Consider the following 17,541-nt stretch of genomic DNA (forward strand, 5'->3'; position numbering starts at 1 on the left):
AATCTCGATAATACGTCCAACCTATACGTTAACCAAACGTTAAAGTCCTTTTAATGCTATTGACTAAATAAAGCGTGAAAAGTCTCAACGTTTTTTTTTTCCTTATTTATTTTCAGTCTTCCTTCTCTCTCGTTGCACAAACAGAGACAAAAAGATATACAGATATATATATATATATATATATATATATATATATATATATATGTGTGTGTATAGAAAGAGAGAGAGAGATACTGCTGGATGCTGTGGAAATCGAAAAGAAATAAGATAAAGCTTGGAAAGAGATGGAGGAGGGACCGAGGAAGAAGCCGTATTTTTGTTCGCGAAAGAAACACAGAGAAAGAGGGATCTCAGAGCACGTGCCATCGTGAGAAGTGAGTATACGGTTTTTGTTTTCGAAACTGCTGCAGCCAGTCCCTGCGGTTGAGACGCGCGAACACTACGACCGCTCGACGAGCCAAAGAAGAAAAAGAGAAACGGAGGAGCTCTCGGAGCCGGACTAGAGAGAAATTTGCATAATGCATCGGGGTGGACGATCGTCGAGGTAGATCCTCGTCAAGGACGAACCACGATGGCTCTCCTCTCCCCCCGTCCACTCCTTCGCCGCAATTATGATCGATAATTTCCCTCTTCCCTTCATATCTCCCTCGTCTGAGAGGCAAGAGCCTTCGCGTTTAACAGATTACCGACGATAATTTTCCTTCTAGCTTTTACAAAATATTATCGATCCGATCGATTTTTCACGCTAATTTTCTTTACGTCCAATGATATACCTATCTACTAGACGACGGCATTCTCTTTCTATATAACGTAAGAGGCCCTTTGAATTTTATTTTCCAATTCAATTCAACGATTACCGATAATTAACCGAATAATAAACTAATTCAGTCCATTTCGTCGCGGACCATAACGACCACAATAATATCGCCAAGTCCGGCTTTACATTGTTGCATGAAACCGGTTCGGGGTCCAGTTCGAGCAGGAATTTCGTTTTTTTCGGTTTCCGGTTTAGGTTCCGTTCGATGAGCCGATTGACAACAACCTTGAAGGACCCGGCTCTTAAGTGGTAGCCACTGACATCTCAGTCAGCGCATTCTACCGACGATCCTCGAGTACGACGATCGTTATAGTATAGCGTCGACGAGAAGAGCAAAAAAAAAGCGACGACGAAGAAGAGGAAATAGGATTTTATAAAAAATCCTAAATAATGGAATTATTTATAAAATCGCGGTGCGCAGGTACTACGAGTTTGCCTGAATATAATCTTCCTTTTTGCTCTCGCGAATATATATATATATATATATATAGATAGATATATGTACATGAATATAAATAATATATTACAGCCATTAGGATTACGAGTGAAAATCCTGCTGTGCTCCGATTGAACGGACAACTTAGACGCAGCAGCGTGTCTCGGCCTTAAACGTGAGAAATAACGACGAACTCGTCAGATCGGTAATCACCGGTAACGGGGAGATAATCGGGAATAACGGCCTCGCGTCCACGAAACGCTTACGAGACAAGGGAAAAGTATGTCAGCTTGTAACTCGTCACCTTCATCGCGATGGCGTAAATCCACGATCGTTCGCCTTAGCTCGTATTGCGATCGATCTGATTTTTATCGATACCACCAACGACAGAAGGGACACGAGGAGGAATCGAACGATCGTTTACACGAACCATCGATTTATCGTTTATCCTCGGTAAAAGAACTTCTTTCATGAATTATCGCGAAATCGTACGGTTTCATCGTTTGATCGTTTCATCGTAATACTGGTATAATACCGGGCAAGAGAGAATGCACGTTTCTAATCATCAAAATACCGAGTAGAATAGAAAAATATTTCCGTGTAATTAGGGAGAGCGGCAATACGACCAAATATGGGAGGCGGAGAACGCGGTCCAATCTGAAAATCGATATATCTAGCACAGCTGGCATCGACGAGCGTGCATATTCTATACCAACATGGATAGGTATACATATTACTACATACCGCTGGCTTTGCCCGGTATACGACGGAAAATGAACCATGACGAACGGGCACAATGGCGAGAGAATTACTGCCACGCGAATCTTTCAACGGATCGGTGGATTAGCCATCTCTCTCTCTCTCTCTCTCTCTCCCCCTCTCTCACCCATACCTTCTCGATAACAGCTACGCTGGAAACACATCGAGCGATTACGCCAGCGACGACGATGCATCGGCGCTTATCGGCATGAGCGACGCTTCGATTCTACTCCCAAGAATCTCTCGAGGATAATCGCGCTAATGGATATCTTACAGAATATCTCTTCTAACGGGAGAAGAGAAAAAGTTTAATTAACGATGCGTTTCTTTTGCGAACGAGCGAAAGAATTTTATGGCGAGTCTAAGCGTTAACCCCTTCGCACGTTCACGTGTGTGTGTATATATATGTATACATATATATATATATATATATTTATCTACATATATATTTTCTCGTAGATGGTTAATTGACCAGTTTAGTCGGAAAGAAGGAAGCCGCGCGAAGGAGTAATTTGCCGAGCTTCTCTCCTCGGCGCGTTTTAAACCTGCAAAAGACGACGGTGGCGTGAGAGAAATACGACACCGCCTTCTCCCCCTCCTTCTCTCACTCTTTCTTTCTGTTGTCTATGGCGAGTATTAAACGTCTCACGATATGAGGTAAAATCTACCGGCGACATCGTAATTAGACATCGATTCTCTCTCCTTATTTATATTCCAAAGGAGATGATTAACAATAACAAGCTTCCTCTCGAATAATTATGGTATAGAGATATTGACGCACAAGGCATCAAAAGTGTTTCTATAATAGTTCGCAAAAGCACAAGAAATATCGCGATCTCTTTTTTCATCTCTCGATCTTTTTCTTCCGACGATGAACTTGAATCGTAACGATTAATTAAAAGATCTGTTTATCGTTTACCTTACATATCATAATTAAGAATTATCCAGCTCTTAGAAAGTTCGTGCAAAACACGCATTTATCGCCTACATCGACAACAAATAATTCGCGTTAATCAGCGCTCTTAATTACTAATCCACATTTACGGGAGTCCATCAAACGACTAATTAACGGCCACTACCGGTGACGCTTAATTACTAGCCATCGGTTCGCAATGATTCGCGATCGACAATAAAACACATTTCGAATTAACGTGCTGTGTTACCAGCGATCGAATCTCTTAGAACGGTCTACTTCGAAATACAAGATATAAAAAGGGAGAGAAAAACAGAATCGAGATTCTACGAAAGCAAGAAACATCTCTTCTACCTGAGACCCGAAATCCTCGGAAGCTTTCTTGTTTATAGGACTATCTCTCAAAACGATCGATTCTTTAAAATCTACCTGCGAGGAGTTGCAGGTAGGATTCCGAAGAAACAAAAACAATACGATGGAAAATCGAATGTCTTGTGAAAATGACAGAATTATACAAATTGGATAACTCGATGATTCGGTATATTTATCTATCGCTTGGTGATAGTCGTGATTCGGCCAACGATGAACTAGAAAAACAAACTGAAGAGAAGGAGTAGTGGTAGTAGTGATGGTAGTAGTATAGTAGTGTTAGGTTAGTAGTAGAATAGTAATAGTAGTAGTAGGCAAAGAGACACAACGTCTTATCTTTTTTCGTCCGCCATTTCTCGATTCGCCCCTCTGTACGAACAGAGTTCCCGGCGCAGAGAGACACGTGGATAAAGAGAGGAACGCATAGTATGGGCTTTCGAAGGGTGGGGATAGGGTCGGTCGAACGAACGAACGAACGAACGAACGAACGAACGAACGACGAACGAACGAACGAACGACGAACGAACGAACGAACGAACGAACGAGGGAAGGAGAAGAGGGGCAACGCTCTTCGAACGGTTCGTAGCCTAGGGCGCAGCGAGACGAAGGGCGGAGGACGCGAGGGTGAAGGAGGAGGAATGGAAGGGCGGAGGGCGAGGTCGAGAGGGAGTTTCAACGTTGCCGCTCACGCGGACTGGCTCTCGTGTAAACAAGAGAGAACGTGGCAACGTCGCGAGCACGTTTCGGGTAACGTGGCGAACTCTCGGATTACCTGGACCAACCCACGCTAGCCATCCGGCTCTTTCTCTCTCTTTTTATTCTTCTCTCGCTCTCTTCTTCCTCGTCTGTTTTCGTCGTTGTTGTTGTTGTTGTTGTTATTATCTTTATTATTATTATTATTATTATTATTATTATTATTATTATTATTATTACTATTACTGTTGCAAGTGTTGAGCACTGTTAGCGCTGACATTGCTTCCCTACTCTCTAGTTTGTAAGCTTTTTCAAAGAAATTCTCAACGAAGGGAGAAAACAAAAATTGAAGAAGAAAAAGACCAAACCGCGAAGCCAATGGCGTTACGAATCCCACCACCCTAGTCGTGTTACTACGTGTGTAACCGTGCACCAAACCATCGTTGATCAGCATCGATGGCAGCAGCAGCGGCGGCGGTGGCAGCGGCGACGGCGACGGCGGCGGCGGCGGCGACACGACGATGCAGATGGAAGGAAGCAATGGCGTAGGTCAATTTTACGTTACACGCTAGCTCTTCAATTGTTTCAAGCTTATTCCAACAACGGAGTCAGCTGCGATAAGAGACGGTCGCGTGATCGGAAGGAAGCCAATACAGAACAAAATGATCTCATCAGCTAGCATGAGAAAAATTAAGAGAGAGAGAGAGAGAATGATAGGTCGCGCGAGAACGAGCGCAAAAGCGTAAGACTACGAATTGCTTTAAACGACGAGCTACTTTAGCATACATGAGTGTCATAAACAAGCACCTAAAGTATGAGTTATTCAATTACATCAAATCGATCGTTTCCTTTTGAGCCTCCAAGTACACGACGCGAATTATCTTGCTGAACGAAAGTTGACACTCTTAATGCTTTGGATATCGTTCAAAAAAGTCGACATTGATAAGACCTTGCCTGAAAAATCGATTATAGAGCGTCTCGCGTAAATACATAAAAACAATAAAAGAAAATAGAAAAGAAAAGAATGTACATTATTATTTATGAGGCAAGTTAAATACTTAAATCATAGGATATGACGATAGAAATCGTTATGCGGTATACGTAGGAGATACGAACGATGATGCGTGTAACATATGCAAATAGAAATTCCTACAAGATCGCTTATCGTTGAAGGACGCCTGGAAACAAAGTTCCGTGAAAATTAATTACCGTGAGATCTTGGTTACTCGCTCGTAACACGACTCGCGAATTCTTTCGCGACCTTTTCCTCTGACGTTAAAGGATCCTGCAAACTACACGTAGACCGTTTCAAACAGACTTTGTTAATGTCGGTGACTACATTTACCCGGAACTCTCTCTCTCTCTATCACACACACACACGCATACATACACGCACGCACGCACGCGCGCGCGCAGTATTTCCTCCGTTTTTCTCTGAAAATAGTTTCGCGAGATCGGGGTAACTAATACGGATCGATGGAATCGCACGGTAGGTATGATATTTGATGAAAAAATCCAAAAGAAAAATAAACCTTTCACATAGTAGAGTACATAAGCAGTCACCACTACCAGCTTATATTACTTTCAAGCCTGACCTATCGGAAATTGAAATAAGCTACTAATCTTATTTGCATCCAAGTTTCTAACGTAGACTAAGTTTAATCTATGAAATCTTGAAGAGAAATTAAAAACTACGATGTTATAACTACGTCGTATTTTGATTTAATTTCGAACATTAACAAACGTAAGCACGTTAGAGAGTTATATTCCATCGCACACGTTCATTCCGTATTGACGTCTGATACACGTACATATTTAACAAGCCTTTTATATATGCAATGCATTTAAAATCTAATTTCACGTCACATTGGCATTAACGTTCCCATCGCACATACAGCCTCTGTATTAGTTCTTCATTACTTTAAAAATAATATTACTTTCTTTTTGACTTGATATTTTTCGTAATTTGTCCCCGTTGAAACGTGATTACATAAAATGCGAACTTTTTCATTTCCAGCACATTTGAAATGACGTCTTTGTTATCCTCAACTTGTAACTTGATGCGATTCTATTTCGTTGCAAAACATCACGAGCGATAAAGTGCCGATGGAGAGCGAACGTTTCTCGCTCGTATACAGTTTCGCGGGAGGAGGAGGAGAAGAAGATTGTTTCAAGAGAAACGATGGAAGGTCGCTACCCTGTCTAAAGAAATCGGGAAGAAAAATAAGAGTGACTCTGAACGCGGGACTATCGTCACGCGCGTATTTAAGAGAATAAGCGCGAGAACGTATATAAGCACGTTCTCAAAAGAGAACGCCACGCGATAAACTGCACCGCGTCGACAAAGGATCCGCGGAATTTCAAGGATTCTTGGCTTCCCAGCTAGTTTGACTGAAGGAACGAGAGAGAATTATCCGTAGAATCCGGACAATCTAAATAGAAGCTCGAAGAGACTCGGAGGAGTATGTTCTCGTCGAGGACAACGTATGTATATATGTATTAGTATTTGTATATACGTGTGTGTGTGTGTGTGTGTGTGTGTGTGTGTATGCATTTACAATATACGTAGTGTATTGAAGTATGAAAAGGGGGGAATAGAGGAAAAAAAAAGAAGAATAGAGGGAACGACGAGGAAGACGAGGACGGCTTCCCGATGTAACGTGGCACTTTCTTTGAGTTTCGTGCCAAATGCCAGTGTCAGCAGCCGGCGTTTACCTACAACGTAGCCCGTTCTCTCTCTCTTTCTCTTCCCCCCCCCACTCCCTCTTCTTTCTAGCCTAGACGTCAACGTCGATAAAGCGAAACTCGCGAGATAACGTCTGTGTGCATAGTCGATGAAATTTATTTGATATACAAGCTGATAAAAATACGACTCGTCATAGAGTACGTATGTAATGGTACGTGAGCTAGCAACGGTACTTGTATGACCCCCAAGTAGTCCCCTTCTTTAAGTTCTCGACTTTATGAGACTAAAGACGAAAGTACATAGATAATATACACAGGTATATATATATATATATATATGTAGATAATAAAAAATGTGATGCGGCATAGGATTTTAGATCCAGTCGAGAACTAATAAAAACAATCTTACTGGAATCGCATTGCGGAGACGACGCAAGAATATATGTGATATGCGATTAACGAGGATTAGTACTTTGGTACATACATTCGCGTTATATTCGAGCGTACACGGCAAAGGAGATAATGAGAGGCTCTCGAGCCTAAACTAGGAAATAGAGTCAGGTCTTGTGGTCGATCGTCGAGCAACTAAGTTAGCAGTAAACGCATCGATTACACGCTCATTTAATCGCGACCGCAAAAATGAACCGCACATTGCCGTATAGTCGTCGGCAACAACAACAGCAGCAGCAGCAGCAGCAGCAGTAGCCATGCTAATCTATGATCGCTTACGATCGAACACAAAAGCTGTAATTCCATTGGGAGATATCTCGTATCTAACGAGAAGGCTCGCTCGGAGATCGGCAATAGGCCGAACGAAGGAAAGAAGCGGAATGGAACGGAACGGAATGGAACGAATGGTGACCTTGAACCGGTGACTCCGAGCGAACACACACACACACACACATGTATGTATGTATATATATATATATATATATATATATATACATATATATAGAGGGAGAGAGAGGAGGTACTCTCGCATAATTATTTTTTTCTCTTTTTATTTTTTCCACGAAAACTCGACAAGTTGATGTATTCCTGTTTGTTTCAACGACGAGGCTGCTAGCAACAGGTGCCTTCCTTCGGCGTCTTTTGCAAAGTGCAAGAGCCGCGCACCGACTCGCGACGTGAATGATACTCCAAGCTTTATTCCGTTTTCTCAAAAACCTTTTTATATACCCTGTACAACGCGAAGAAAAGAAAGAAAGAAAGAAAGAAAGAAAGAAAGAAAGAAAGACATGGACAGGGAGAAAATAAAGGGGGTCGGGGGGAGGGGAAGAAAAAAAGAAGAAAAGGTAAGATAGAAGAGACGCAAAGAGAGTACAAATGGTCGTATTACGAAAGGTAGCTTGAAATTCTGTTAAGCCGAGTACACACGTTCTTCACGGTAGGGAAGCGACGCGGCATACGTGACCACGAATTCTCTTGACGTACTACTATACTCGCCGCATGTTAGCTCGCTCGCGCGCACATAGCTTGTGCGTGAGTAAGTAAGTAAACGAGTGAGTGAGTAAGTGCGTGCGTGCTCACTCGCTTCTCTTCGTCGTTGTGTCGTCGTCGTCGTCGTCGTCGTCGTCGTCGTGTCGAGCGTTGCAAAGTTGTGGCGTCCGTCGTAATCCTGCACGCCGCCATGCGTTTCTGACGCCGTCCCTTTTTCCACACGACTCCTTTGTCCCATAGATCGAACAAAGGACTAGGCCGTTCCAAGGACGTGTCTATAGGAGCCGCGCGACCGTTTAGGGTCACAAGTTCCGAGGTCTATAGGACGAAATAAAAATCGAACTGGCGAATCGAACGTGCGTGCTTCTCTCTCACTTTCTTATACGCATACACATATATACACATATGCATGTAATATCCGCCCTCGAAACGCGAGTTCAAAAATATAAATGGAACAAAGGCCATATTATTATTATAGAAAAATTATAACGACGACAACGACGACGACGGTAGCATGAACATTATGATACGTCAAATTTGTAAATTTATAAGTATAATACGTATAAGTCGGAAATAAAACAATATCATTTTCTTGATATTCTCAGGTAAACATTTTTTTACCTTTTTCTATTATCGATACTAGGTAAATAGTGAGGCAAAAAAATGGGGTCATTAGTTTGAGATAAATCGCATGTATCCTTTCCTTGAATTAATCATTATTAAGGATATATCACGCGTGTTCGCTCTCAAAGAAAGTGATGGAACGTCCATTTGTAAAAGGGACCTAAAGTAGACTACCTGAGACAAGGAGAATCGTCCCTAGTTCGGTCGATTTTCCTCGAGATAAGGAAAGAGGAAAATGGACTCGGATGGAACATATATATATATATATATATATATATATATATATATATATATATATATATACACATGTACGTATACAAACGTGCTTTCCATCAGATAAAATCAAATGAAAGTCGGTGTGAATTTATGATAACGATTAGTTAAACGCGGACTTTGACACACGAAATACACAAAACAATCTTGTATCGTAAGGATCTTATTTCTCTCAGTCTTTTTATCTTCCAAATCCTTCCAAGTACCTTTCTGTTCCTCCTCTTACTCTCAACTCGTTTATTAACCTGTTAATAATAAAGAAAATATTTGATAGAAAAAAGAAAAGATGTGTCTGATTCAATTTTGATTGAAAATAAAATTTACGTTACGAACGAAGACGCGAAAATTATTGAATCCTTAAACGAAGAATATCTAGAAATATAATACTTTCTTAAAAACAAATAACATATTTATTCTTTTATCAAGGATCTTCCTGATGTCCTTTTCCCATGATTAATGGATTAATAATTATCTATTTATCATTCTCGTTAACGCATTTTTCTTGAAAATAACTTGTATTAAATGTATAAGTTTACGTAATAAATTCATTATTGCATATCTCTCTCCTCACCCTATCGCCATCCGATAATAACGGACTTCAATCTTTTTTTTTTTATTCGTCCACTTTCGTTGAACGGTCTCAACAATGTTATCGTTGAAAAATCGATCGACTAATGGAGTTGCAGATTAAGTACGGCAGAGTATATAATGTGGCATCAAAGTGTAAACTCGTATCGTCGCGAACGTTATATAAATCAAACAATGCGCATAATTCGATAGCCAGAGAGAGAGAGAGAGAGAGAGAGATCGTTTCCATTCCACATTCGAGCGAACGTGAGCTGCAAACACGTCGAGTTCATCAGTGGATTTCAAGCAATTCAACGCTGGGCTCGATCCAAGAGAGGTACTCGTATATCAGACTCCGCTGATTTTGCACCGGTGAATGCGGCGAAAAGAGAGAATGGAAGAAGACCGGGAGTGGAGGAAGGAAAAAAAAAGGGAGAATAAAAAAAAAGAGGAGTATGAAAAATAGAATGCCAGGATAAACGGAGAGAAAAGAGAAAACGTTCTTGAAAGCGCGAAAACGAAGTCGATATTGGTTTTTCGTTTTTTCTCTTCCTTTTCTTTTCCTTTTTTTTTTTTTTTTTACAATTTGACTTTTTCTTTTGCACATTTTGATTTCAATCCCGTATCGAAAGGAAGTATAACTATTACATTTATTTAACAAGAATACGAGAGTTATTATCGTACAAAACCTTTCGAAGCTCGTAGAGTTTACGACGGTGCATTAAGAAAAAGAAAACGAGAGAGAAAGGGAGAGAGAGAGAGAGAGAGAGAAGATTCGTTCTAATTTACGACTTCGACTTGAACGACAACTCTAAGGAGTTTACGAGCAAATGAACGAGGGAGAAGGATATCGTTGTCATTGTCATTGTTACGATCATGAGAAAAATAGGAGAGAGAAAGAGAGAGAAGAATATAAGTGGATAGAAAAACGATTCGTAGAACGATTCGTAAAACGATTCGTAGAACGAGAATATCGTACGGAGGAATTCTCTCAAGGCTGTTGCAAGGCGCGCTCGTTGGCCGCAGATGCCGATTTCGCGAGTGCACGATCTTTTGCGAATTTTCTTAAATGTCACAACGAACGTCGTAGAGACCGAGCAACAGCATATCGATAATATCGAAAGGATAATATCGAGGGAGCATTTGCGAAATTGCGATTGGTCATTGTTGGGTTCGGACGGCGAGGCGATTCGAACGATTCATTGTTCCTGCGGTTCGCGATATTGTCGCGATTTAAAAGCGGTCAGGAAGTCGAGAGAGAGAGAGAGAGAGAGCGGAGGAGAAAAAAAAGAAAAAAGAAAACAAAACAAAATAACATAAAAAAAGAAAATAAAAATGAACGAAGCAAATTGGCGTTCTCACTGGGCTATAGTAGTAAAAGAGGATATACGAGCGACACACGAGCTTTCGCGTAATCGAGAATGGAATGTCGCGAGGGAACGCTACGTCGTAGACTCCTCGACCTTCGTTTCTGTTTTTTTTTTCCTTTCTTCTTTTCTCTCTCTCTCTCTCTCTCTCTCTCTCTTTCTTCCTTTTTTCCTCCTTTCATGCATCTTTTAACTCGTTCCTATATATAGAGAAAACTACGTGCACCGATTTCAAAACTCCGCGTGACAAAATACTACGTATACGACGGAGAAACGAAAATAAACAAGTTATATTATGAAATAATTTCCCGTTGGACGAGAAAGTAGCGCTCGATATCAGCTGAGAGCAAATTAATATTCGATATTGATACGAGAGGATTTAATAAAATATGTACCAAGTGAAAGAACCAGCGAGAAGAGAAAGAGAGAGATGGACTTTGTTTTTCTCGCTGCTCCTTCTTTTTCCTTTTCTTCTTCTTTACTTCATCTTAGTTTTTTCCTTCTTTGGCAGAGCTTTTTAACGGGAGCTCGCCCACCAGCGGGATAATCCGAAGGCGAGCACGCCTCTCTGTTTCTGCCCGATGAAAAGCGCGTCGAGGGTTATTGAAGAAAAGGATTTGCATTCGGAAGTAGTGACGCGTATATAATTTCTTCTTCTTTTTGCTCGCTCTCTCTCTCTCTCTCTCTCTCTCTACCTCGCGAGAGAAGGAAAGAAAAATAATAAAAAGAAAAAAACGAAGAAAAAAAAGAGAGAGAAAAGGAAAACACACAGCACCTCGATTAAAGCGAGTCGTTTCCTTAATTGCTGCGACGAAAAAAGAAACGAAACGAAAAAAGGGTGAAACAAGGGTAAAAAAGAAAATAAAAAGAGGAAATATAAGTGGTAGCGACGTTTAAACTAAAAAAAAAAAAAAAAGGAAGATCCCCGTGAATGAGAACCACTATAGTGGGACTCGACGAGTCGTTGATATTCAAAGCGCTTTTAAACAACAAGTCGGTAAGAAAAGAAGAACGTTTCGTTCGCAATCGCGCTCGAGTTTCTCAGTCTCGAGAGAGTCACGTACACTCCTCCTAGAGTCGTATCGTGACGTTGATGCGGGTAAACGAAAAGAAGGATACTTGAAATCGAAAAGAGAGAAAACGCGGCGCCGCTGTTTCGAAAGAGAAAGAGTAGAGAGAGAGGACGGATCGATGCTCTGGGAAAAATAATTTGCAGGAGGCCCTAAAAAGTTTATGCAAAGTTCTCGAGAATGAAAAAGGATTCTTTGTCCTGAGAGAAAACTCTTAACTTATCGTATAATATCCGAATGACTCGTCTCGAAGTCAACGGGCAACGATAATAGCAGAAACGCTAAAAGTCGAAGGACGAGTGACAGTTCGAGTTGGAGCGCGTTTTTCGCTCGAAACCGTCTTTCTCTCTCTCTCTCTCTCTCTCTCTCTCTCTCTCTCTCTCTCTCGCTTATCCTTCGAACGCGCTCGAACTAGAAAGCCGATTTCACCGGCCGTCTTCTAATTCCCCTCCCTCTCCTTTCGAGCGTTCTACGTTAAGGCTACGTTGGCTCCTATACCTTCCCGAAAAAGGGAATATTGGGACGCAACGCGCTAAATCGTACTCGATCATTCGAACCGAAGATCGATATAATCGTTGAGAAAAGATTCTTCTTTTCCTCTTTCGGGAGTCGCGTCCGTAGTGAAATCGAATCGGCTTACCGCTGATACGTCTCATGACGGCTTCACCACGATACCACGGCTCGTATCCAAGAACAACAACCGTCGTCGCTGCTGCCACTGTTACCGCCTCCGTCACCGTCACCGCTGCTGCTGCTGCTGCTGCTGCTGCTGCTGCTGCTGCCGCCGCCGCCGCCACCACCGCCGTCGTCGTCGTCGTCGCCGTCGTCACCTTCGTCCTCTTCGTCCTCGTATTCGTTCTTCCGCAAGCGTCTGTAGCACTGCTGGTGATAGGCTGATCTACGCTGACGCTCCTGCTGTCGCTGCTGTTGCTGACAGTAATGACGAGGAGGATGATGCTCGTCCGACCTGCGGTGTTCTTCCGCGCGAATCTTTTCCCTCGTCGCTAACACCATACCAAAGGAGAAGGAAGAGGAGAAGAGTTTTTCGCCAACGACGACCGATCACCGATGATAATCGACATCCGATAAGCGCGCACACGTCGTCATTTCTTCGCGGCAGCTAAAGCCCCGCGCCATTGCTCCGTCAACGAAAGAGAGATTGAGAAAGACAGAGAGAAAGAGAGAGATTCGAACGTGCGATGATTCCGCTTCGACAGCGAGAAACTCCTCTTCTCTTCTCTTGTTCTCCTGTCTTTAAAATTATGTTATACCAGCGGGCTACTAGTACTATTATTCTACTATTACTACTACCATTATTATTATGATGATTACTACTACTACTACTACTACTACGACGACGACGACGACGCCGCCGCCGCCGAGTGTCCTCGCGAAGGACGTCGCTCGAGACGCGTCGTCACCACCACCGACCGACTCGTACCTTCCCTTTCCTCTTCTTCGTGGTATAGAGAGCACGCGCGCGCGCGCGCGATTCTCCGATCTCTCTTCCTCGTTTCCGTTATTGTATCTCTCTCTCTCTCTCTCTCTCTCTCTCTCTCTCTCTCTATCTCTCTTTCTCTCGCTCGCTCGCTCGCTCGCTCTCCCTTTCCTTTTAGACTTCACTTCACTTCGATCGCTACGTCGAACGTCGAAATATCTTTATCGATCGCGAGGACGATAAAGGAAATGTGATTATCGGTGAAAACAATAATGACAACGACGAAGAAGACATACTCGCGGTTAACGACCGCGACTACTTCGCCAACACGTACTCTCTTCCTCGTTTCGGTTTCGCGTCTGTGCTTGCGGCGCGCTACGGACGCGGAAGAAACTCGTGATCGCTCTTCTTTTACGAGCACGAACGACGAACGCAGACGCGAAGCCGCCGACTGCGGTTATCGTAGACCAAGCGTCGAGCTACCAATCGCCGCCGCTAGTCGCGCTCGCATCTACTCCAATGAACGGTCGCGCCCTCATCGCACGACCAGCCGCGCGCGCTTATTTCAAATTCCTACTTATTATTTTATATTCTACGAAACAAACACCATCCTTTCTTTTTTGGATTTAATAGTTTCTTCCAGTTGTAAAAATTTGTCCATTCGCTCTCCGCTTTTCGTTCTTTCGAAGAACGAAAGTTCGAAATCGGAGATCCGTTACGAAATGTATAATCTACGAGTGCGTGCACCGTACTGAATCAACAATGGAGTGGTCGCGGTCCCTCAAGGATTTGTACGACCGAGATACGAAAAGTAAATAGAGCAGATTAGATAACGCTGTACAAAATGAAGAAATAGAATACAAATTCTCTCTCTTTTTCTCCTCCCGTAATACGTATAGCGGAGTACGTCGTTCTAAATATTTCAACGCGATATATATCGTGCTTTTAATTTCTCACAAATTACGCCCTTCTTAGCGATAAAAAAAAAACCGGCTCATCGATCTTCTCGTATATATTTTTACCATCAGCTCTCTGTTTAATTTCTTCGAGATGGAGGAGGCTGCAATATCCGATGACTCCACGTGCGACTACCTACGCCTGCATCGAGAATACGTAATGAGAAAACCGTTCGATGACTTTAAGATGGCCTATCGTGATACACGATTCTTGTATCGTTAAGTATTCCAAGCTTGAATTACATGAGCGAACAAAGGACACGTCGTATTGCTAAAAGTACGACTCGCAAATCTCCTCTAACGTGTGTGTACTAGGTTTTAACTCGATTCTATTAAGGGAAAGTGAAAACTCGTTAAGGTATACAATCGAAAGGAGAGAAAAATCGACGATTGCCTTCGTCGATCGCTTTTACTTATATCAATCGATATTAACAAAGTCGAATTACTCCGATTATTAAAATGAACGTAAGCACATACTTCAGGCGAATTGTCGGCGAATTTTTTTCCAAATAAATCACCGGAGATAGAAAAAAAAAAAAAAAAAAAAAAGGGAAAGAAAAAGTGGGTATCGGTAAAATATGAAATGTAAACTTTCGAAAGCTTTGTATGGCATCTGTATTTTTCCCAAGCGTTTTAAAAATAGAGTATTCACCCTGCTGTTACGTTTTCAAGTATTCAAGATAAGCTTCATTAATCTAACCTACTGACATGTAAAGGCGACTGCTAACGCGTATCTTCTTTTTCTACGACCTTTTCATAATATCGAACGAGAAACTCTAACCGAGAAATGTATGCGGTAATTTATGCGAGTTAAAGGAGTGCTCTTGAATGCGCGGAGAGGTTAACCTAAACTCGTTCGCGTACGTTTCTCGGCCGACTCTGTAGGGGCCAAACAATATAACTAATTATCATCAATTATACCCAAGAGAAAGAATAAGAGAGAGAGAAAGAGAGAGAGAGAGAGAATAAAAAAAAAATAGCAACAAGACCTCGTTCGAACGAAGATCGCAATCGTTCGTAATTACTTTTTCGATCGTAACTAGTACATCGCAATGTTCCAAATGAAAATAAGAAAAAAAAAAAAAAAAGAATATAATCATCATACGAGTTCTCATCGTTCGAGAATATCGGATCGCATACGATAAAATTCGTAAAAAAATTTTCGAGGTTAGAATAGAAAAATGAACAAATCTTATTGTTCGGTTAGAAGGAAGCCAGTAAAAGCGGAACGATAAGAAAATTCAGAAGGATATACCGGTTTACTTTCTTCGTAAAATAACTCGGCATCGTAAAATCGACGTTCCGGATATTCCTTTTATTCGAAATACTTTGTTCGCGAATCCGGATCGCGTTCCAAGGGAATAAAGAGCCGAAATTCCAGGTAAATCGTTGGACCCTTCCGCGGCTTTTCATATTCTCTCTTTCCCCTTAACGCATACCATCCTGTAGGACAGGATGTGCAAAAGGGACGGCGAATCGAAAAGCAGCCGTTCGTGAAACAGAAAGACGACTGGTATCGGCAGCATTCAACATCGACGATCCCGTTTCGTTACTCGACTCGTCGAACCCAAAGGTTCACGTACAATGTCGTCTGTGGCGTCGAGTTCGCGTACTAGAGCGTAGGGTGACGTTGCGGATGATCACCATGGAAACGAAACGTGGACCTTCCCTCGAACCTATCTTTCCTACTCTTGTTCCTCTCTCTCTCTCTCTCTCTCTCTCTCTCTCTCTCTCTCTCTGCGTCGTTCAACTCGCACTCTTCGCACACAAAGGACACCCATCGTCTCGAACGACCCTGCGTCCTCTTCGCTTTTCCATCTTTCATTCTCTCTCTTTCTCGCGTATACACACATACATAAAAAGGAAAGCGCTACGCTAGACGCAAGTTCACTCACCGGTACGATCCTCGCTCCTTCACGTAGACGTACTTCCTTCCTTTGAGCGTCGTTCCTTCGAGCTTCCTCGTTCTTTTCTCCTCCTTCTCCACCTCGTCCAACTTTGTTTCTTCTTCTTCCTCTTCTTCTTCCTCGGCGTCGCAGCCACCGCTGCTCCCGCCGTTTTCCTCTTCAACTTCGTCTTCGTCGTCTTTGTTTTTATCGTCGTCGTTGTCGTCGTCGCCGTTATTATTGTTGTCGTCGTCGTCGTCGTCAACGTCGCCGTCGTTGTCTTTGTCGTCGTCGTTTTCGTCGTCGTCGTCGTCGTCGTCGTCGTCGTGGTCGTCGTTGCCGTTGTCGCCGGTCGCCTCCACGTTTAAAGCCAGATTTGCAGCGCGCGACGACGTCCCATGCGGGGGCGCCGCTCCTTAATAAACCTTTATACTATCTTGCATACGACTTATATTCGTCCTTATTTTCTTCATTTCTTTCTTACCAATTAACTTACTCGAGAGTTTACATTTTTAAGAATGTCGATTATATGGGATTTCCCTCGATGACGATAATAACGACGGAAATTAATCTCTCGTTCCTCGCGCGAGATTCGTCCAGGGCAAAGCACGATAAAGGTGAGAGGGAGAAAAGGTATATGCGAAAGAGTGTGTACGCGTATGCGTGTGTGTGCACGCGCGCGCGTTCATATACTTGCATCTGCAAGTACCAAGCACTTTCTCCGTCTCTTTTTTTTCCATCGACCTTCCATATTCTCTCTCGCTCTCACCTATCTACGAGATTGCATGCATTTATTTATACTTCGTATTTGCTCTCTTTCTCTCTTCTCTACATCATAGCCTTTTCTTCTTCTTCTTTACACAGTGCCGGAGTAATGATTTTAAATCTCCTAGGCCTTCTTGTACATGCTCCTGACGCAAGGGTTTTTTTTTTCAAAGTTACACTACGTACACTTACCTTATCATCATCTTTGTTTCTCTTTTATACATGCGTATATAAATATATTGTTTTTTTCTTTATTTCGGTTGACCTAAAGCGTACGAGTGACAATATGGATAGTGAAAAGAGAAACAAAGATCTTGTTTATATCGGATATTCAAAGACGAGTCAGAATTGGACTCGAGTAAGGTCTCGTCGTCTCTCGTAAAATTCAAATGTTCCGTTTTTATGCAATCTATTAATTCTCCCTCCCTCCCTCCCTCTCTCTATCTCTCTCTCTCTCTCTCTCTCTCTCTCTATTGCAGACCA

The 17,541-nt window shown here is 42.4% G+C and overlaps 1 protein-coding gene across 3 annotated transcripts in view; it reads right to left on the minus strand.

Moving 5' to 3' along the window:
- Positions 1-17,210, minus strand: part of LOC124432027 (caskin-1) — a 38,681-nt gene extending 21,471 nt beyond the window's left edge. Inside the window, exon 1 of one of the 3 annotated variants that reach the window (XM_046980550.1) lies at positions 16,303-17,210. Coding sequence is in view for 1 of the 3 variants with exons in the window: in XM_046980541.1 (XP_046836497.1) it covers positions 12,654-12,669 (16 nt within the window). In the remaining 2 variants the exon portion in view is untranslated. Of the gene's footprint in view, positions 1-12,653; positions 14,165-16,302 lie in introns of those variants that run through there. The other 2 variants (XM_046980524.1, XM_046980541.1) reach the window with 2 other exon arrangements.
- Positions 17,211-17,541: the final 331 nt, after the last annotated feature.

This window comes from Vespa crabro, chromosome 1, assembly GCF_910589235.1.
Source record: "Vespa crabro chromosome 1, iyVesCrab1.2, whole genome shotgun sequence".
Taxonomy (NCBI): domain Eukaryota; kingdom Metazoa; phylum Arthropoda; class Insecta; order Hymenoptera; family Vespidae; genus Vespa; species Vespa crabro.